Raw genomic sequence first — 22,763 nt, forward strand, 5'->3', positions numbered from 1 at the left:
AATATATGATAACAAACAAACTACCTGACACATTTTACTTTATGCAGATGATGCCGTGTTAATGGGGCGTACCCCTAATGCCTTGCGAGCTTTGGTTCACGGCTTTGTGGAATTTATGGCAACATTGGATCTGTGTACTAATTTTAAGAAATCGTTTTTAATGTCATGTGGGACTAAGAAGTATTTTAACCTTTCTATCATATCCAACTCTATCAGATTATCTAGCACTTGCACTTTTCCGTACCTTGGTCTGGTTTTCGTGTCTAACGGTCTATGGAATGATCACATTGTTCATTGTAAAAGGAAATTTGTTAATTCCATTAACACAATTCTCAGGCTACCCAAACCCAAAAATATAGAGGTAGTGCCTGCTATTGTTAAAATCTATAGAACACAATGCATTCCAACCGTTACATACGGTGCAGAGGTATGGGGGAACACTGTAAGCACACCTATTCAACGAGAAGAGAACAGGTTCTGCCGCAAAATACTAGGTGCCCCATTTTTTTCATCTACATATGCTTGTCACAGCGAGCTTCATTTACCTTATGTAGAGGATTTTATTAAGGCCCGCCCGACATTGTTCTGGCTTAGAATCTGGAAGAACTCGGCTGCGCAACTGACTAGGGAAATTATTTTGGATTGTCTAAAATGTGACAGAGGGCTGGTTATACCATGGTTGGCCGAAGTCCACAAAAGTTTAATTAGCCTGAACTTGGAATACATTTCTTCAAACCCTCTAGCCCACAACCTTTTAAGCACTAAAACTGTGGAAAAACTACTCTATGCATCCTATAAAGAAATTAGGCTAGCAGCTGAATGTAATAAAACCTCAGTTGCTAGATACATGCAAATCGAGGATGTAACCACAGTTATGCCTAAATATCTTTTAAAACCTTTTGGCTGCTGGGAAAGGGGTTTATTCTTCAGGCTAAGGACAGACACCATGAAATACTTATTGTCATTTCCCATTGGTTATTTTCCGAACCTTGATTTTACCCTCTGTCCATGTACCTACAATCTGAAACAATCAATGCTACACTTTTTATTCTTCTGTTCCTTTTATTTACCACTTACGAAAAAACTTCTGATCCCGTATTTTAAATCCCAAGGCGTAACTGACTATAAAACAGCCTATGAGTTGGTGCTTGCAATTGACAATGATGAACTATGTTTTCGAGCTGGATCTTTTTTAAAAATGGCTGTACGTATTCGTAACTCAATGCACTTGGATTAATTTCTTTTATGTGAAATTTGTATATATCGTATTTTTAACTGCACTTTTATGGATATGTTATTTTTATCCGAATAAAGTTCATATTGATTGATTGATTGACATTTTACCAATGGACTAGTGATAACCAGCAAGTTGTTTGTTATGAACACACAATACTTCTTACTATATTCACCTCTGCTGTACTTTTTCTCAATTGTGAGTTTTCTTTTCTTCACTCAGAATGACTTAAAGCTCCTAAGTTCTGGCTCCATCTTATGAAGGCCCGACTCCATCTTGGCTAATAGAGATCATCATCATCTCACTCTTAAACAAGGGAAGTCGCCATCTTTCCCAATTAATGCAGAATCGTTGTCATGCCTGCCATTAGACGCAGATGTCAGCTGACCTTATCTTTCTAAGAACTGTGAAAATGTCTAGCCATTTGACTCATGACATAGATACAACAATTAATCTGACACCCAACTGGGTCAAATGTCTACTTTTCACCATATCAAGGTTACATAGTAACACATACAGGCATACAACCAAAATAGTGTAGTCTGAAAAGACGTGCTTTTACCTTATATGTCCGTAAGAAAATGTCTGGGAAGCACACCTTGATACACATAATCTATGTCAGACATTTCTTAACTTTTGTCAAAAATACCAATTTCTGATAAGATTTAGTATATAAAGATTATACTTGACCACTTGTCAGGAGAGGTCCTTTGCCCAGATTATCACCTGAGATTCTGCCAGATATGGTCTCACCTACTGCCAGCACACTTTGCAGATGCTACATCTCGCCTGAAGTTGGTAAATTGAAGCCCCAGAGGAAAACCGACTGACTGCTACCACAGTGTGTGTTTGCCCTTTGCGGTGAACACTGTCTTCACTCCTCTGCTGATAAAGACAGCCTTTGCTGTGATCCAGCGCAACCCCTAAATTCATGAACCAGGGACCAGGACACATGTCATGCATAAATCACTTATCAAACAACGGGGCCCATCACACATTACCCATAAATGATCCCTGAAGACAAGCGCTGGATTAGAAGGGTTTAATTTGTCAGTTTTGTATGAGTCTACTTCTATACTTCACATTAATAACACACTCTAATAATTTCCTAACCGTTCATAATTTCAACTGTCTTCTTTTGGTCGATGGACCATTAGTTGACAAGTTGATGGTGACTATGATTAACTAAACAGTTTAATACTTTAATTAAATAACCACAGAGTCATTTATATGATTAATAATTTTATTTTATTAATTTATATGCTCATTTATCAGTGCCCACACAAGATCACTCATGAGAGAACAGTTATCAAGCAATGTAATAAAAATGAATCATTGGCTTCAACATCAAAGCGTGCATAAGGATAGGGAAAAAGAAGGTACAGCAAAAATACTTTGCAGAAATATATTTCAGAATTAAAGCATTTAAGGAGGGTGATACCCACCAAAGAATCAGGAAAACCACTTCCTTGGCGGAGGTTGTGGTAGAGGTCCTCAGAGATAGGCTCCAAAGGACAAAGTTAACAGGACAGGTGCATTTAAGTAATTCAATAAATCAGAAACAAGACAATAATCTCCCAACCTATCTACCTTGATCTAGTTCTCCTCGGACGTAGTCTCCTTCCAAGCACTCCCACAATGTTCTCGTACCTCAAAGCTCTCGTTCGGACGCTCCTGTTCACGACCAAACCACACCCCAATTGGGATATCAATTATACCCTAATTCTCAACTCACTATCTTACAATGTTGCAGTGTCCGTATAAACTCAGCCTGTGATTGGTTAGAACGGATCATGTTAGAGTTTCCTCATCAAGTTCTCATCACCATCCGTCCCATACTGGTTTTAACAAAGAAAGTATTAAGAATAAATGCAATCATATACTACTAATGTCACTAGTTATACATTTTGCAACATTCTCATATTATGACATTCGCTTCAAATTCAATTGCACGTAGCGATGACAGTTCCCACAGTCTCTGTTGCATCTTGGCACATAAACAATAGGACACAGGTCAACATGGCCTTCACACGGATTACATCAGCTTGTTCACTCGGCAGTTCGTGAGCAGGCAGAGCTTCCAGCGCATGCATACTTCCTACAGACCAAGACAACCACATGCGGCTCGGACAAGAGGCCATTTTCATGGAAGCCCAAATCTCGGACTAAAGTAAACAAACACAAAAGAATGTTAATCAATGACATGAAACCCAGTATGGTTACCTCCCACCATACTATTACCCTTTATTAATTATTACCTAGCAAAAGCTATTAATTTAAAGCAGCTTTTCTGTTATTCGTGCACAACATGCAAAATGTGCAATGTACAACACAACATAAACATGCACTAGTACGAGTTTTCGAAACGCAAACAGTTAATACGTACTCATGCCATCATGGTTTCGTATATTAAGTAAAATGCGTTTGCCCGTTTCAGAGTTGGTTAGTCCATGCAGTTAATACATTATTATGGAGGTACTTAATTTCGTGAGAATATGATTTTACAAACCTCACTCCATCAGCTGTCAACAAGGTATGCAGTGCATCTCTTGTCCCTAAGAAATTCTAGACAGAAAGTTGCTCTGCCTTCCATGCTCTCTTAGTATAGTGCATAGAAGTAGACGTTAGGGGGTTTTAGATGACATTTTAACAATAATAGACATTTTCTTTTTATTCTCTTTAATTATAACGTGCTTTCTTGCTGTATTTATAATATTCTGTGTAGCTGTTTTAGATGTACTGAGAAACAGATTATTCCTGTAGTAATAAATACTTTCTACATGGAAGTGTTCATTCTTCTTGGTACAGTGTGTGTGTGATACTGGGAATAACGAAAGGTTTGTTACTGTTGCCACAATGCCCCTGATCCCTTTATGAGGTTGTTAGTAACCCAAAAGCAATACTTCTATGCCAATTACACATTGAATAGTGTTTTGCGGGACTACAGCAACCTGTCTTTCACATTTATCGCTGTTGCATTGAACCAAGTTCACCCGTGTCACCCGTGGGTGGGCGGGCAAACTTTGTAGAGCTACGCCAAAGTCATGACTTACGCATCAGGGACACACTGGACTAAAAAGATTTATCTAATATTCTTTTTATGATTGTGATTTGACAAGTGGTTACAAAATTGATTCTTATCAAACTCAAGTGAGAGTTGGCTATATATTGTATTATGGTATCATTAGTGTGACAGACTTTAGGAAAACTGTCTATGTGATAGCAGTGAGTACCACAGCTTTGTAAATAAAGCAGCTGGTTTTGAACATGGTACACAATGTTGAGGGGATTACAGCTAATGGAGTTCCATCAACATGGGGGTGATATGATAATATATCTTGAGGTACTATATGAGACATGCTTTGCCATGTAGAATGCCCTGTCACAGTGGCCTTCAAACGTTTTAAAGCCACACCCCCCCAGCAAAAAAATAAAATCATCAGGCCCCCTCAGAATTTTTCACAACTACTCTATTAAATTGGCTATGTTGAAATGTGTCGACTTACTTAAACATCACAGTTAAGATCTGTTAAGTTCTGTTACAGTTATAAAATGCAATGAAATACATGATTGCCCAATATACTATTCTGGTCCAGCAGGCCTTACTAGTGTATTCAAGTATCCACAGTGTGATTATTAGAAATATTTTTTTAAGAATATTTGGAGTCCCTTGCCTTTTGACACATACCCCTAGCTAAGGAAACATGCATTACAACGCGGGCATTGCATTGCAATGCCTTTACATCGCGGCCATTACAACGCAAGTCGTTACAACGACTTGCGCTGGATGGGGCTCTTACCTAAGGAATAGTATGATTTACTATCCCAAAACCTTCCCTACGGCACATAGACTGGAGTTAGAATAGTAAATCATACTATTCCTAAGTCCAGCGCCCTCCAGCGCAAGTCGTTGTAACGACTTGCGTTGTAGCAAACGCGATGTAAAATACTGCGTGGTAAATGTATGTGTAGTAACATCATGCATTTGACAAAACCTGTTTGTGATGGCTCATTACAGAGTGACTTACTGCTATTCATTTATTTTCAGCTTGAAACAAAGCACTGTTATCAGCATAATGCTTCCTTTGGCCGGTGCCTGTTACCACCCCCGCGATCACTTGAGGCCCCCACTGTTTAAAGACCCCTACTATATAGTGTGCCAGTGTGGAGTCTGTTAGGGCATGGAACAGGGTGTTACCCCTATCCAGATTTTAGAGGAGGAGGGTTTGAAGGGCTTGACAAGTATTCTGACGTCACATATGTGGAAAAATCTGTTTGACTTTCTTTAGAAGAGAGAGCTGGTGCAAATGTTTTGAATCTAGGTGACTTGGAATATGTGGTGAAAGTTGAGGTTCGAATTCATCAAGTTTCAGATCATTGAGCCAGGTTGGTACTGTTTCTTGTTTGTTGTTCTTGGCAAATACCAGGAATCTGGTCTTGGTTGGGTTGAGCATCAGGTAAGCACTGGAAATCCAGTCTGGACGATGTACAGGCAGGTGTTATGGCACTGGATGTTTGAAGCAGAGGAGACTTTCAAGTGGAGTTGTGTATCATGCAAGTCCTTATTTTAAAATACATATAGGACACAGTTAAAGATAGGCTGCCACAAAATGTGAAAAGAGATCTAGTCTATAATATGAAAAAAGTACTTTCAAATTAAATATTTTTAGTAATAATAAAAGGTAACTGCGTAAAAAATAACACACACTCCTTAAATAAAAGAAAAATGCTATTTAAAGTAATAGGGGGGTAACTGCATTCCTTTACGCAATTAAATGGCAGTTGGTTAAAGCAATCACTACAGATTTCTGTGTGTAACAAGAAAGAAGCAGGATTGAATCCTGGTTGGCACAGTGGGGACTAATGACTTGGTTATTTATAGTGTTATGAGGTCCCAGCATGCAACTCAAAAGGCACTGTGAATATGCAATTCATTATTTTAAAATGGTATTGCATGCAGTTTATGTCACTCAAAGTGTCACACATTTGGAGATAGATTGCCACACATAAGTACACTGAAACCTTAGAAATGTCACACATAAGCAATCCGAAAACTTGGCAGCTCTGATAGAGAGAAAGTCAGAGGTAGAAGAAGGGAGGTAAAGGAAGAGAGGGCGAGAGCTAGAAATATACAGTGCTGAGATACAGAGGGAGAAAGATCATTTTCCAGGCAGGTCCCTTAGTAGGGTGGGACATTGGGTAATGTCATACTTTCCCCAGTGTCTCTGCTTTGCTGCAGTAAAACATCGAACATGTCCAGGGGTGGAAAAGGGTCAAATCGGAGATGTGAACACCTACTAACCCAAATGTTTATGGGTGTTCGCAAACTTTCAAGGCAAACCACGCCTTGAACCACCCATTTCCATCACATACTTTCTGTAGAGTTTATCTCTTTATTGATTTTGGAAGGTGGCCACCCTATCACAAACAAACATTAAACCTGAGGCATAACACGTACAATGTTACAGAATCTCTTTTTGGAAGGCACCAATTTTACTATGCAAGACCCTGGTGCTGTGACGGACATCTACAAAGACCCCCATCACCTGATGCTAACAGAAAAATTCCGAACTCAGCCAGGGCTCATCCAGGGCGTCCTCCCATACCCATCCCTCAGGTCATGTGCTCCATGTCCTGGCACCATGGCCCCCCACTTTATCGAATTTCTTTGGGCAACCACGTGCTTTATGCACCATTTTTTCGAATCGCATGCACCAGACTACGTTAGACTCCAAGTTCCTCTGCTTCAGGACCTCTCTACTCCCCCACATGCTGATGATGTCACACTTTGCCACCATTAATGCCATGTTACAGGGCGTATTTGTGCAGGGACTGGTTGCCTCATATGCCTAGGGTTATCAGTTGAGGGATTTAGTCCAATGTGCTGTCCAGGACCGTTGATAGTCTTTTTCCTATTCCCCCCAATACTTATGAAGGAGAGGGCATTCCCCGCTGCCCGCAGCTTCTCAGACATCTAACTGAGTCCTCCCTACCCATACAGAACAATTTCGACTGGATATAGTAGGTCCTGTGAAGAAGTTTCAGCTGTACCAATTGAAACCTGGCCCATATTACCAACTCCCATGGGTACCTACAATCATCATCTTCTAATCTAGCCAACTCTCCTTCCTACTTCTCCCGAAGGCAATCCAATAGGGAAACACTATTCTGTAACAGGGTTGGGTATAGTCTGGAGAATGTATGGTTGGTGAGGGGGGCTCCCACCACTCTGTATTCCAGAGGTGAATTATCCGGGGCATCCATCAAGGACTTCCATATGTTGTTGAAGGAGGTGATGCAGGTGCTGATACCGTAGGTATTGCCCCCATGATAGGTCCACTAAGACCGGGGTGAGCAAGGCCCGATCTACCTGTACTTTGTTGGCTGAGAAGGCCGCCCAGGTTGACTCTTTTACATCACCAGCACGAGTATGTCGCACCAACCGCCTCACCGGCTTCAACCCTGCAGTCCCGGGGTCAAGCGCTGTGTGGGCCCGGGAAGAGCAGGATTAGGTGAGGCTGCAGAGGGAGTTCCTCAGCACACCTCCGTCTCAGCCGCTATTTTGCCCACTCCCAACAACTTTATCCACACTTGACTGAAAAAACTGCAGTAGTAAAATCATTTACATCTGTCACAAATCCTTATGTGAGCTTGTGGCAGGTCTAAATAAAGCAATTTGCAGCTTTGCATATAGGGCCCAACAAATTCTTTTCCCATCAATGTGAAATTATTGAGATCTATGTTTTATCACCATCTTTGAGTGACCATAACACTATAATGTGTAATGAACTAGCCTCCCGGACAAATATGCAAAAAGGCACTTCAAATAACATAAATCAGACTGTTCTTTGTGCCCTTGTTTTATAGTGTCCACTAGTTCTTGACTATCATTTTTCTCTGGTGTTGGGTTTCAGTTGAGTTTTACATATTAGTTAAGGCCATTTAAAATAGTTGTTGATTTCTGGGAGAGATTTAGGGCCAGATGTAGATAATCCATGAATACCGAATTTTTAATACCAAATTCTACCAATTCGGTATTAAGAAATCGGTATTTCTTATGTAGCTAATGAATCGGTAAAAAATGCTGATTCCTTAATATTCCTTATTACCGAATCAGTAATACCGATTCGGTAATAAGGAATACCTACCCATTCATTCTTATAGGCTTGGAGACCCATAGGAATTAATGTAAAGCCATTCTGTATTAGCGATTCGGTATTACCGAATCGGTAATACTGGGAGGTATTTCAAGGGTGCCAGGGTGTCCAAAGGACACCTTGTTGCACCCCTGAAATGTGCCTGTGTGCACATGTGGCGCACATACATGCCCTAAGGGCATGGATGTGTGCCACATGGCACTTAAATAAAAATTCAAAAGTGAATTTTGAAAGGAATTCGTTAATTACCACCAACTTGAAGTTGGTGGTAATTAACGAATTCTTAAAGCACATAAGCACCCTTTAATGTGCTTTCTACATTGCATTTACCGATTCGGTAAATACAGATTCGGTAAATAAAGATTCGGCAAATACAGATTCGGTATTTACCGAATCATCACCTACATTAGGAATGGCTAAATACCGGTCGGTAACCCTGATATTTACCGAATTTCGGGGTTACCGACCGGTATTTAGCCACCTACATCGGGCTCTTATTTTGTTGATAATATTGTTCATTAAACATGTTCTGGCATCTTTTTTTTGTCTTCATGTATTTTAGTAACCGCGTGGAAGCATGGACAAGGGATGTTGATTTCCTACTTCGACAAGAAGGTAGGCCTGTTGTCAACTTGACTGGCGGTCCATCAACAGTGAGAGTGATGGAAAAGGACTGGCAGAACACTGACGCAGCTGCAAACTGGATACGAAAGGAAGCCATCAAACTTTCTCAGCCATTTGCCCTGTATTTGGGTTTAAACTTGCCACACCCCTACGGTTCACCAGAGATGGGTGAAGCGTTTGGAGCATCTAAATTCCTAACATCTCCCTATTGGCTTCAGAAGGTATGTACATGCAGTGATCTAGCCCTGCATAAACATTATTGTATTCAAAGAATTTCATAATTATTTCGCCTTATCCTCTGCTCGTTGTTGAAGCTTTGACAATCACTGAAAAGTTTCTCACTGAGAAATAGGTACTTTGGACCTATGATGTTTCAATAGCAGGGCATTTGCAGATTCATTGGCCACTTGGTGCCTTAGTTTTAGATGGACAGACTCATGCCTGCAGCTTTGGTTTTATCTGACAGAGGTCTCCTTGGTGAGAAGTGGGGCAACATTTTTCCTTTCCCTAGCCTAGTGAGTGCGGATGATGTGGGTTATATAATAAATGTTTTCCCTGAAATGTTGCTTTCATGGGCCTTCACCTATCCAATGTTTCCTATGGCAGTGTTTTTGTCTAGTGGTGATGAATCTAGTGCCCTTTTAAACAGCCAAACTTGACCTGCGTCTGAGTGTTGACTGTTCTGTTCTTCAGGGTGTATTTTTGTTGATCCTGGTTCTGAGGTATCCCTGTTGCGGGGGCTGAACCTATGAATGGTGGGGTGGAAGGTCCAAGGGCTGGCAAGACCAGGCCAGCACATCTTTTTACCCATCTAAATGCCTAATATTTTTGCCAGGGCGGGCAGATTACAGGCAGGTGAGAATGCAAGATGCAACAAGATGCAATGTAAGGCCTGTAAAGTCTATGTCGCAGTCTGAACTAAACATTTTGAGAGAGCAAATTGTTTCCCTACTTTAAGTGTGATGAAAGGATTAGTAAGTCTGTGTTAATTAAAATGATGGAGGTCAACACTGAAATATTATATACGACATAAATGACCCCTTCCAGTGCTTCATTTGTAAAATATTAAGTGCCAGGGCTCTGACCAGTGGGCCACTGCAGCTTGCACCACCCATCGCCCGTCATTGCTGCCAAAACAACTACTAACCATCTCTCTCGCATGTAAATGCAACAGTTCAGATTATTCCAGGTCCTCAAAGTTAAAGGAATGGCTGGGGAAGCAGGTATTAGTAATTTTTTTAATGTATATTGTTTTCCTAAACAACTGTTATACTGCTCAACTCTAAAATACATGAGCAGCGCCACCTTGTGGCAGACTGCCCTAAGTGTGGTGTTGACAATTAGGTGCCGGTGCCAATCACCAGAAACCAATTAAGTGCCGGTGCTCAGCACCGGAAACCTCTGGCTCAAATTAGGCACTAACCTCTTCTGTGCATTGGAATGGTTTGCAAGTCAAGAGGAGCTCCATAACTGTGCAGAGGGACAGAGTAGAATGGCAAGTTCATTTATAAAGCCATGACACCGGAAGATCACTTGCAGTATCTTTATAAAATACAGTCAGTAGAATCAGCCCTCGCGTGATGACAGTAAGAGGGAGAAGAGTCATTACTCATTCAACTGCAGATGCTCCTAGTGTCTAGTGGGTCTTTTCCTCAATGTAAGAAACTACTTGATCCAGCTACTCTGTTTTTTTGTTGTATCTATTTTTCCCATGAGCTCTGAGTTAGTATGGTTATAGATCTCAGAGGTGTATATGTTATAGGGTTTCATACCACACTTCAAACATTTCTAAGTGATGTAAATAATAGGTAATACCATTGCCCAAGTTAATGGTAACCAGGTTTACCAACGTAGAGCATATGTAAGGGTGATCTATCATCAGTGCAGTCTTACTAGTATATCACAAAGACAGTCCAATTAGAAATGATAGAAAAATTAGGGAATGGGGCAAAGAGGAGCAGGAAAAAAAAAAATCAGTGTAGAACTTACAAGGTCCATACCTAACACGTTATCGTGTATAGCAATATCGTAAATAAACATTATATATATATATATATATATGTATGTATGTATATATATATATTTTTATATATATATATATATATATATATTATCTACTGGCGGTCGCCAGTAGATAGTTATAGTTAAGACCGAGTTTCCATAGTAAATCTGAAAATTCTATTTTGAATAACTTTGGCGCCGGTTGACGAATCCTCGCGAAATTTTCAAAACGAATGGGGCGCTCCGTTCAGCTCCTACCCTGAAAGTCTTGGGGTGATTCGTCAAGCGGGGGCCGAGAAAAAAGGGGGGGTCCCAAAACGCGTTTTCCCCATGCATTTTTCCATAGGACCTTTAGTCGAAGGTACAGCCCGAACGGCTGAACAGAATTACTTGAAATTTGGCAGAGAGGTAGTCCTCAGGTCAGGGAAGTGCCTTTTGCAGGTCTGGTGTCAATCTGTTCAGTAGTTCCTGAGAAAATAGCATTTAAAAGCATATAAATATCTATGAGTGCACCGTGCGTGCACCGTGCGCGCACCGTGCGAGCACCCTAACGTGCGCGAGCGTAATTCTGATTGGTGGTTACATGTTAGTCAACGCTCGAATCGGTCGAAATCAGGAAGTGTCGGCCACCATTTTGTTTGTTTTCAGTGCGAGAGTGAAAAAGGAAGGTGGCGAAAGTGAAAAGGGGGCAGGGTAGAGAGTTCCTGACCCCCTAGCCTTTGTCAGGGATTCCCTGAAGGACCCCGAAGGCAGAAATTTTTTTTAAATTTTTTTTTAAAAAAAAAGTCGCGGGGTGTGCGCACGGTTAAAAACCAAAAAAAAAAAAAAAACATTTTTAATACGTAGTTTATTGTAAAATAAATATATCAAAAAAATAATAATACATAAATAAATTAGCATTTAAAAAACCTTACAAATTCACTTAAAAAACCATAGGTTTTACACACGTTATAGTTAGGAATTAGCATTTAAAAAACCTTGCAAATTCACTTAAAAAACCATAGGTTTCACACGTTATAGTTAGGTGGATATTTCACTCGTAAAAAACCAATGAAATTCCCCCGTTATAGTTAGTGCAGATAACTATAACTCGCGCGACCGCCAGTCTATTACAAGGATGATGTCATCAGTGATGTCATGAGTGATGCCACTGACCATGTCATGAGTGATGTAATTTGTGACGTCATGAGCAGTGGATTGCGGGCGCGCGAGTTATAGTTATCTGAACTAACTATAACGGGGGAATTTCATTGGTTTTTTACGAGTGAAATATCCACCTAACTATAACGTGTGAAACCTATGGTTTTTTAAGTGAATATATATATATATATATATATATATATTCACTGAAAAAACCATAGGTTTCACACACGTTATAGTTAGGAATTAGCATTTAAAAAACCTTGCAAATTCACTTAAAAAACCATAGGTTTCACACAAGTTATAGTTAGCTGTACATTTCACTCGTAAAAAACCAATGAAATTCCACGTTATAGTTAGATCAGGTAACTATAACTTGCGCGACCGCAATGCACTGCTGATGACGTCACATATTACATCACTTATGACATGGTCAGTGACATCACTCATGACATCAATGATGACATCTGAAATGACACATTGTGCATTGCGGTCGCGCAAGTTATAGTTACCTGATCTAACTATAACGTGGAATTTCATTGGTTTTTTACGAGTGAAATGTACAGCTAACTATAACTTGTGTGAAACCTATGGTTTTTTAAGTGAATTTGCAAGGTTTTTTAAATGCTAATTCCTAACTATAACGTGTGTGAAACCTATGGTTTTTTCAGTGAATTTGTATGGTTTTTTAAATGCTAAGTTATGTATTTATTTTTAATGTTTGCGCGCACGGTGCGCTTCGCGCACCGTGGGCGCGCTGTGGGCACTCGGTGCGCTTCGGGCACAGAGCGCCCACGTTGCGCATTTCGTACCGTGCACGCCTCGCCATTTTTTACAAAATATCAATTGTTTTTTTCTCCCTTGGTGGTCCTTAGATTTCTATATTAAATGTGATTGTTAATTCTTTTTTTTTTTTTTACCGTACGCGTACGGTAAGCTTACCGTACGCGTACTCCGCGATTTTTTTTTTTAAATTATTAAATTTATTTTTCATACTTTTTGGTCCTTCGTGAACCCCCTGACGAATGCTAGGGGGTCTGCAACTCTCTTCGTTGCCCCCTTTTCATGTTATCAACCTTTGTTTTTCAGTGCGAGACAGAAAATGGCGGCCGATACTTTCTGATTTCGACCGATTCGAATGTATACAGTCATGTAACCACCAATCAGAATTGAGCTCGCGCACGGCACCGTACGCGTACGGTAAGCTTACCGTAAGCGCACGGAGCGCGCTTACAGATATATATATTGATTTAAATGCTATTTTCTCAGGACCTACTGAACAGATTTACACCAGACCTGCAAAAGGCACATCCCTGACCTGAGGACTACCTCTCTGCCCAATTTCAAGTAATTCTGTTCAGCCGTTCGGGCTGTAGCTCAGACTAAAGTTCCTATGGGAAAATGCATGGGGAAAACGTGTTTTGGGACCCCCCTTTTTTCTCAGCCCCCGCTTGACGAATCCCCCCGAGACTTTCAGGTTAGGAGCGGAGCGTAGCGCCCCATTAGTTTTGAAAAATATGCGAGGATTCGTCAACCGGCGCCAAAGTTATTCCAAATAGAATGTTGCGGATTTCCTATGGAATCACGGTCCTAACTATAACTATCTACTGGCGACCGCCAGTAGATAATATATATATATATATAGATAGATATACACACACATACATATTACCTACTGGCGGTCGCCAGTAGGTAGTTATAGTTAGGACCTATTTTCCATAGGAAATTTGCAATATTCTATTCCCGATAACTTTGGCGCCGGTTGACGAATCTTCGCAAAATTTTCAAAACTTGTGGGGTGCTCCGGTCCGCTCCTACCTTGAAAGTTTCGGGGTGATTCGCAAAGCGGGGGCTGAGGAAAAAGGGGGGTCCCAAAACGTGTTTTCCCCATGCAATTTCCTGTAGGAAACTTTTGACACTGCTACAGCCCGAACTGCTGAACGGAAATACAGCAAATTTGGCAAACAGGTATCCCTTGGTTCAGAAAGATCCCTTTTTGTTAAATGGTGTAAATCCGTTCAGTAGTCGCTGAGAAAATCAAAATTAAAACAGTTTCGATATCTATGGCCTCGGAGGATCCGCACACCCTCCCGATCACGAGCTGCATGCTAATTTGCTGTCAACACTCCAAACCAGGAAGTGTTGGTAGCCATCTTGTGCCTCGGTAGAACCGAGGCACAAGAAATCAGTGAAATAAACACACAAAAAAGAGAAAAGGGGGCAGGGTAGAAACACCCTGACCCCCAAGGCCTGCTTAGGGCTGAAAAAAATATATATATTTTTTTAAAAAGCGGCAAAATCCGCGGAGAATCCGTGGATCTGGCTGAAAAAAATTCATAAAAACGAAGGGCGGGCTCCTGCGCTTCGTTAATATTTAGCCCTCGGGTGGGCCAAGTCCCGGGGGCAATATTTTTATTGTAATGGGGGCCCAGAGGGATCGCCACCCCCCGGGGCTTGGCTTGTGTTTTGTTAAAAACTGTTTTTAAAATAACCTGTGTGTGGGGAGGGGCCCGAGCCCCCCACACACCCGGGGACCGCCACCTCCCCAGGGCTCTAAATATTAAAATTGAGGGGTCCGTTACAGACCCCCCAGCCACCACCACCTCCCCGGGGCTTTGGTAATGTTGGGAGGGGGGCCGCGCGGCCCCCCTCTTGGAGCCCTGTCATGGCCCTGGGGACCGCCACCCCCCCAGGGCCGGCTCCTGCAGTGTCCTGGGGTGCCCACCCCAGGACACTGCAGTTTGCTATGGCAGGGCGGGAGCCTCCTGCCATAGCAAACTCTGCTTTGGTATTTCGAAGAGAGAGCAGGAAACCTGCTCTCTCTTCCAAATACCAAAGCAGATTGCTTTTCCACACGGGGAGCGGCATCTTAGCAACTCCCCGTGTGGAAAAGCAATGCCGGCTCCTGCAGGAGGCGGGGAGCTGGCGGGACCGTGGGGGGATTGGGGACCCCTCCACAATGGACATACCAATACCAGTTACAACAACCTATTCAGTAATTTCAAGATCTACATACACATACACTCATTCACCAACAGTCCTATACAGTCACTCATACATGTATTCACTCATCGTATGTATTCATACACCTATACATCCTGTTACACACCTCCATTCATCCATAGAGTTACTCACACACATAGTCACTCATGCTAACAAAGAATCAAACATCCATTTACTTGCATATAGAGTTATACACACACCACCACACTTACTTCTATAGAAACTTACACATACTTACTCTTTTAAACAATCACTTATAGAAACACATACTTATTCATACAGGAAGTCTTCCAAACTCTCACTCTCACATATACTCACTTATATAACGCAATACTCACATATACAAGTTTAAAATATATGTAGTTACTTATAAAGACTCTATTGAGACTGTCATTCACTCACTAACACACCCATACACACACTCATCCACTTATACAGTCCTGTATAGCTGGGTCTGGTGGCTCAGTGGACTAATGCATCCACTGCAGGGGCCTGTGTTCGACCTCATGGTCACAGGATCACATCCTGGTGGGTCCACTCAGCCTTTCCTCCATTTGAGGTCGATAAAATGAGTACCATTGAGTTGGGTAACAATATACATCTGTTATTTCAGCGCCAAGATGCCCCGTTGCTGGGGTGAACGTGCGCTTTACAAATACACCTGTTATGTTATGCACATATACTGTCTTCAACACATACAAACAGTGACTCACTCATTCATGCATCTATGCATTAAGTAATACCCCCCACTGAACCATACAGACACTCATACTGATACTCGAAAAACCAAGTAATAACCCATATAGACACTCATGTAGCTACTCACCAACCCATGCAGTCACTTATACACAAAGTGAGACTGATACAGATATTTACATATTTAAACATTACTCACTAACCCATGTATTCACTAAGATACACTTAATCAGTCCGTTATACAATCAATTAAAATAAAATTCATCCATTTAGACACTTATATACCCATTTATTCTTCCATCGACCTTGAGATATACATATATAAAACATATTTAATTTTCAGAAAAACACACATTCACTGGATGATGTCATCAGTGATGTCATTTGAGATGTCATCAGTGATGTCATGAGTGATGTCACTGACCATGTCATGAGTGATGTCATATGTGACGTCATCAGCAGTGCATTACAGTCGCGCGAGTTATAGTTAGCTGAACTAACTATAACGGGGGAATTTCTAGGGTTTTGTATGAGTGAAATGTCCAGCTAACTATAACGCCCCTGAAACCTACGTTTTTTTCAGTGAATATATATATATATACATATACATACACATACACATACATACATATATACTACAGTCAGGGGACATATATGGAAGATGCTCATCATCTTTTACATCTTCTTCCACTACCAGACACCATGCTTCTGCTAATGTTTCCTCCAACCTGCTTGTTCCTCTCTATAAAGATGTGTACTTTCCGATTTACGCCAGGGGAGCATGACTCTACTCCATGTCTCGTCTGGGGCGATAGAACCCTTCCAGTTTATAGTGATATTTCTTTCCGCTTAATCAGTGCCAGGTCTATGAATTTAGTGAGAGCCTTGTAATTTTTTGTCTGGAGGAATAGGCCTAACACCAAGGATTCTAAAGCTCTAACCAGTGGACGACCTGTTGTACAGGACAGTAGCTATTCAAGTTATTCCAGTAGAATGATAGAGAGCTACAAGTCCAAAGTATATGAGATAAGTTGTCGTCTACTGCGTGCTATCGCAGGCTTGTTTGCAGTGAAGTAAATCCTAGCAATACGTTTAGTTGTCAAATATGCTCAATTTAAAACATTAAATTGTTTATACTTAAAACAAGCATTACGCCACACTTCATCAGTGGCGGCTGGTGGATTTTGAAAGTGGTGAGGTGAAAAAGTTTGTAACCTAATGTAATAAGGGAGTGAGCAAAGCGAGCGAGCCCAAACTGCAAAAGGAGGATGGGGGGGGGGGTTCTCCCCCCTGCAAGAACCTTTTGAAAAAAACGGATTCAAATGGTGGGTTTCACACCACATATTTACTGCAAATTGTTGAAAAAAGGGGGATCCAAATATAGCATTTTGAAGCACAAGTGTGAAGAAAACATTAGAATAAATAAAAAATGTGCCCATTACTCAAACTGGTCTGCTTGCAAAGTGACCCCTAAGCCAAGCACATGCAACCAACGGAAACAGGCCCTCTAAGTGTTTCCCACCTGTAACACATCTGTAAACCACCTATGTTTTCATTGTATATAATAATGAAAATGCTGCAGTTTGTTTTTATTTATCTTATACAACTTACAACCATTGACAACGCCTATAGTCTTGGCTGGTTGTAGGTTTAATGTCACTCGTATTATATATCTGGAGGCAATGACAGAAGTAGCACAACAATACCAGTGGGGCAGCACACTATGCTAAGTACAGATTTTTAGCTTAACAGTTTTAAGCCACGCTCATAATTACATCGGCTGCCCCTACGAGAGACCCCCACCAGTTTTTTCATCCCACTTAAAGCCCTGCACGGATCAGGTATCCTCCATAAAAAGCTTACACAGATACTCCTTGTCCTGTATAGGGAAGCACGTGTTTTGCTGTCACTGGCTACAAATAGTTAGGAAAACGTTCAACTCAAAATCATTATTGCTGTTTTTTGGGTGTTACTATATTTTATATGTGTGTGTGTGTGTGTGTGACCCAGGACAAACAGAAGAGCCGTGTCCCCAAGTGGCAGCTGGTAAAAAGAGGCCAGGTTTTGAATGAAGGCCACGGTCTGCAGGAGCACCTCCGAGGCCCTGTTGCATGTGAGCTTCGCCGTTGGAGACCCCCCCACCTCATGAGCACTCTGGACTGCAGGAGGCCGCTGGCGCACACACACATATTTCCTGTGCACTTCCTGTACCACTACAAGCTCGCATACAGTGTCCCTGCACTCCTCCTGTACTCTCTCCCTCACACATTCCACCCCGGCACCCCTGTACCCAGAAGTACACGCACACCTCTTCTGCACTCCTGTACACATGCACATCCACACTTCCGTCACCAACTGAACATATGTGCTTCAAACGTTCACTCATACACGGGCTATACATCTCCTGCGCCCTATACCCCCTTCAGATCTTGGCCCCTGGACTCTCATGTGCTCTTTTCACCATAGGTCTATTTACAACGCTTTGAAACTTTAGATGTGAGTTATGGAGCAATGCACACAATCTCATTATTATAGGCATATTACTGCTGCTAATATAGTGTCATTGCGAGCATTGTTGTGACTGTAACAAGCAGACTCTTACGGTATGTGGTCCAGGATGAGCATGGCTTGGTCGGGGTCACACTGATTCTTGATCGACTGGCCCTGGTGATACGGCGTCCTGTCTGCAACGACTCTCTCCAATGCTGTTCTCTGAAGCCTCTCACGACGTCCGACTCCAGTGGTGTCGCGGGGTCTCCGCTGCTTGTGATCACTGTGCCCTATCGGGTGTGATAGCACGCCTCTCCGAGTCCGTGCCCCTCCAGTGATGTCGCTGACCAGATGCCACTCTCTGTGCCAGGTACTCACTCTAGTGCCGTGCAGTGATCCAGTGCTCCTCAACCTGCAGCTAAGAACACCCTATCCAGAGTCCCTGTGCCTCTCTCTGGTAACACACTTGTGGCGCAGTGTGGCAACCCCTCTCAGCCAATACAGACGCTGCTCCAGCAGCGCCTGGATTGGCTTAGCAGGGATACTCGCTGCCCATTTGGAGACCGAGGGCTGTGGAGTTGATCAACCCTTGCTCTCCTAATGCGCAGCCACCAGCCAGAGCAAACACTAGTGCGCATGACTGGGCTGGTCAGAAAAATTTACCAACCCAAACCCAACATGCACATTTGTGAGTTGTGCGCTCTGCTCGACCACCCCCTGGCCTCCTGCAGTGCTGATTCTGACAATGACATGTCAGTCAGCATGACGCCGGAGTCAACCTGCTGGGTGCCACGCCCCACCCCCTGCCTGTCTGCTAAAAAACTGTAAATTACTGCCTCCAGTGCCTCGGAGTCGGGCGCGATGCACCGCCACCGCACTTCATGCGGATAGTTCAGTATGATTTTCAACTCAGTATCATGTAAAGGGCGTGACAAGTCTTTTTCCCATAGTGTCTGAATGGATGCTCTGGACTGAAACCAGTGAAGGAGATGAGCTCTATAAAACCATTTTATTAATTTACTGCCATCCCCCATAGTATATAATATCTGATAGACTTCATAGGTAGTGGGTTCTGGAAGTTGGATTTACATTAAGCCACTTATAGCCTATTTTATGTTTGCCTAGGGAAGAAACAGGTCAGTAAGGATATTATACTTTGCCATAAGTGTCATAAAATCCATCAGTTCACCATTAGTAAACAGGTCATGTAGCATAGACAATATGTGTTGTGACCGCAAACGGATCTGGTCAGGACAAATCCAATAAGTCTGGGTCAGTAAGGGTGATCTCTCATAACGAGATCTGAACTTGTGAATTGGATATCAATGCATATCATTCTCAACTGTGAGAGCTTAACTCGCTGATACATCCTGCTAGCATCATGTTTAGTGGACCTTGCTCTTCTTATAGTTATTTCATTTTTAGTTTCATTAAATGCCTATTTCCCATCTCTTTCATTGGGAACGTCTACTAGAAAGAGAGGTAACAATGATTTTTTAGCATTTGTAGATTTTCTGATTTGGTTTAGACACAAGTGCATGAAATTTGCGGGAATATATATTCTTGGTTTTACCAGTCATTGTATGGTGTGCTTTATCTTCCTGCTGTTTTGTGCCTGCCTGCCTGCCTGTGACAGCTACTAGATACTGTTGTGCAGTTTCCACTAATCAGTAGGAACTGTGCGTTGGCAGAGGGCATAAACTTAGGATGGTGCCAGACTAATTCCATGCACCTCACAGAGCAGGACACACCCTCGACCCCATATTCGCAGGAGGGACTAACATCCACTTCAGCCACACCTCGCAGCCCCTCTGGAAGGACCACCACTGCGTACACTTCACCTTCAACACCATCATTGCACCCAAACCCGCCCGCGCCCGCGCCCGCCACGAAGGAACTGGAGCAAGATCACAGAAGATCACCTCAACACCACCCTCCTCCTAGACCCCCTGTGCGCAAAGACCGACGCCTACTCGGCAGCCAAGGAACTGCACTGCTGCATCTCCAGCTGCGCCGACAAACTTGCACCCTTCCGACACCTCGCCAAACAACGCCCCCTAAAGGCTGCCTGGTTCACCACCGAACTCCAAGAAGTCAAGCGCTCCTGCAGGCGCCTCGAGAAAACCTGGAAAAAATGGAAAACCACAGAAGATTTGAACAGCTACAGGAACGCCCTGAAGGATTACCACCAGCTCATAAGAGACACCAAGCGGACTTTCATCAAGAACAAAATCCACACCAACTCAACCAACGCCAAAGAACTCTTCAACGTCAGACAGCAATTCACCAAACCCCCCAGCGAAGCCACGGACGTCACACTATCCCAATAACTCTGCAACAAGCTCAGTGCCTACTTCCATCTGAAAATCAAGGCCCTCTACGACAACTTCAGCGAACAAACGCCAGACACAACCCCACCCCCCACCACCAATAAAGAGCTGACCATCACAACCTGGAACCCTGCCACTGTTGAAAACACCACCGCGACCATGATGAACACCCACTCAGGATCCCCCACGGACCCCTGCCCGCCGCACATCTACCACAGGGCAGCGCCACCATCGCTACGGAACTAGGACGGACCATCAACACCTCCTTCGAATCCGGCATCTTCCCAGACGACTGGAGGCAGGCTTAGGTCAAGCCTCTCCTCAAGAAGCCCACAGCCGACCCGACAGACCTGAAAAACTACTGATCCATCTCTCTCCTGCCCTTCGCTGCCAAAGTCACCGAAAGACTCGTGAACGCTCAACTGACCACCTTCATCGAAGAGAACTCCATCCTAGAATACTCCCAGTCCGGATTCTGCAGCAACCACAGCACTGAGACCGAACTCCTCACCGCGACCGATGACATCCGCATGTTACTCGACCAGGGCCACACTGCGGCGTTCATCCTAATAGACCTCTCCGCAGCCTTCAACACCATCTCACATCGCACTCTCCCAGCCAGACTCCAGGACGCTGGAATATGAGGAACTGCCCTCGACTGGATCCGATCCTTTCTCTCCGGAAGAACCTAGAGGATCAGACTCCCTCCATTCCTCTCTGAACCCACAGAGATTAACTGCGGAGTACCCCAAGGATCTTCTCTCAGCCCCACACTCTTCAACCTCTACATGGCTCCCCTAGCTGCCATCGTCACACAGAATGGGCTCAGCATAGTATCTTACGGCGACAACATCCAGCTCATCCTCTCCCTCACAAAGAACCCCGAAGAAACCAGACTCTGTTTCTAGGAAGGAATGAAGGACGTCGCAACCTGGATGAAAAACAGTTGCCTGAAACCAACGCGGAGAAGACTGAGGTCCTCATACTCGGACCGTCCACCTCCGCTTGGGACAACACCTGGTAGCCCTCTGCCCCCGGGAGTCTTCCCACCCCTACAGACCACTCACGGAACCTCGGCATCATCCTTGACTCCTCCCACAGCATGACCAGCCAGATCAACTCCATCGCCTCCACCAGTTTCAACTGCCTTCACATCCTCCGCAAGACCTTCCAATGGATACCCCCCGAATGTAGAAAACCATCACCCACGCACTCATAACCAGCAGCGTGGACTACGGCAACGTCCTCTATACTGGAATCAACAGAACTCTCCTACACAAGCTCCAAACCATCCAGAACACCACAGCCAGACTCGTCCTCAGTACCCCATGGCACGAACACATGACCCAATACCTACGAGCCCTCTTCTGGCTCCCAGTCGAGAAGAGAGTAACCTTCAAACTGCTCACCCACGCCTATAAATCCCTTCACAACATCAGACCCAAATACCTCAACGAGAGAGTCTACTTCCACGTACCCAAAAGGAACCTCCGCTCCACGACCTCACCCTGGCAGAGACCCCCTGCATTTGCAGAACCAGAGCAGGCGGAAGAGCCTTCTCCTACGTTTCCACCAAAGCCTGGAACGAGCTCCCAATCAACATCAGATGCACCCCCACCCTGAACACCTTCAGGAAGAACCTCAAGACCTGGCTCTTCGACTGAACCGGAGGTGCACTCCCGCCCCCTCCCCCTCCCCCAGCGCTATGAGACCCTCACGGCTGAATAGCGCGCTTTTTAAATACCTGATTGATTGATCGTGCCTTGGACCAGCTAGCTCGTAGTACCACCATTAGTCCCCTTAAACCTGAATAGGAAGCAAACAGTTCTGGTAACCATGAATATGATTGCTCTGTTCCCTCAGGGACTGTGTTGACAGACTTTAAACTTTCGCTCAGTCACTCGTGTTTTTTTTTTGCTCAGAGAAATATACAAAGAATACACGAAGGGGCGTTTTCAATATTTATTGAACCATGATGATTCTTGTATATAAAATATGGGCTAAGATGATTAATACACAGAAGCATATAAAAGCTATAATGAGTATCAACACAGTGAACAAAGAGTTTCACCATATTGTTGAGACAGG

General features: G+C 43.3%; 1 protein-coding gene across 1 annotated transcript in view; it reads left to right on the forward strand.

Moving 5' to 3' along the window:
* ARSK (arylsulfatase family member K) overlaps positions 1 to 22,763 on the forward strand; it is a 567,335-nt gene that overhangs the window by 143,897 nt on the left and 400,675 nt on the right. The window contains exon 4 of the mRNA XM_085632496.1: positions 8,954 to 9,236. Coding sequence (XP_085488622.1) covers positions 8,954 to 9,236 — 283 coding nt within the window. The remainder of the gene's footprint in view (positions 1 to 8,953; positions 9,237 to 22,763) is intronic.

Source organism: Triturus cristatus, chromosome 2_1 (assembly GCF_964204655.1).
Source record: "Triturus cristatus chromosome 2_1, aTriCri1.1, whole genome shotgun sequence".
Classification (NCBI taxonomy): domain Eukaryota; kingdom Metazoa; phylum Chordata; class Amphibia; order Caudata; family Salamandridae; genus Triturus; species Triturus cristatus.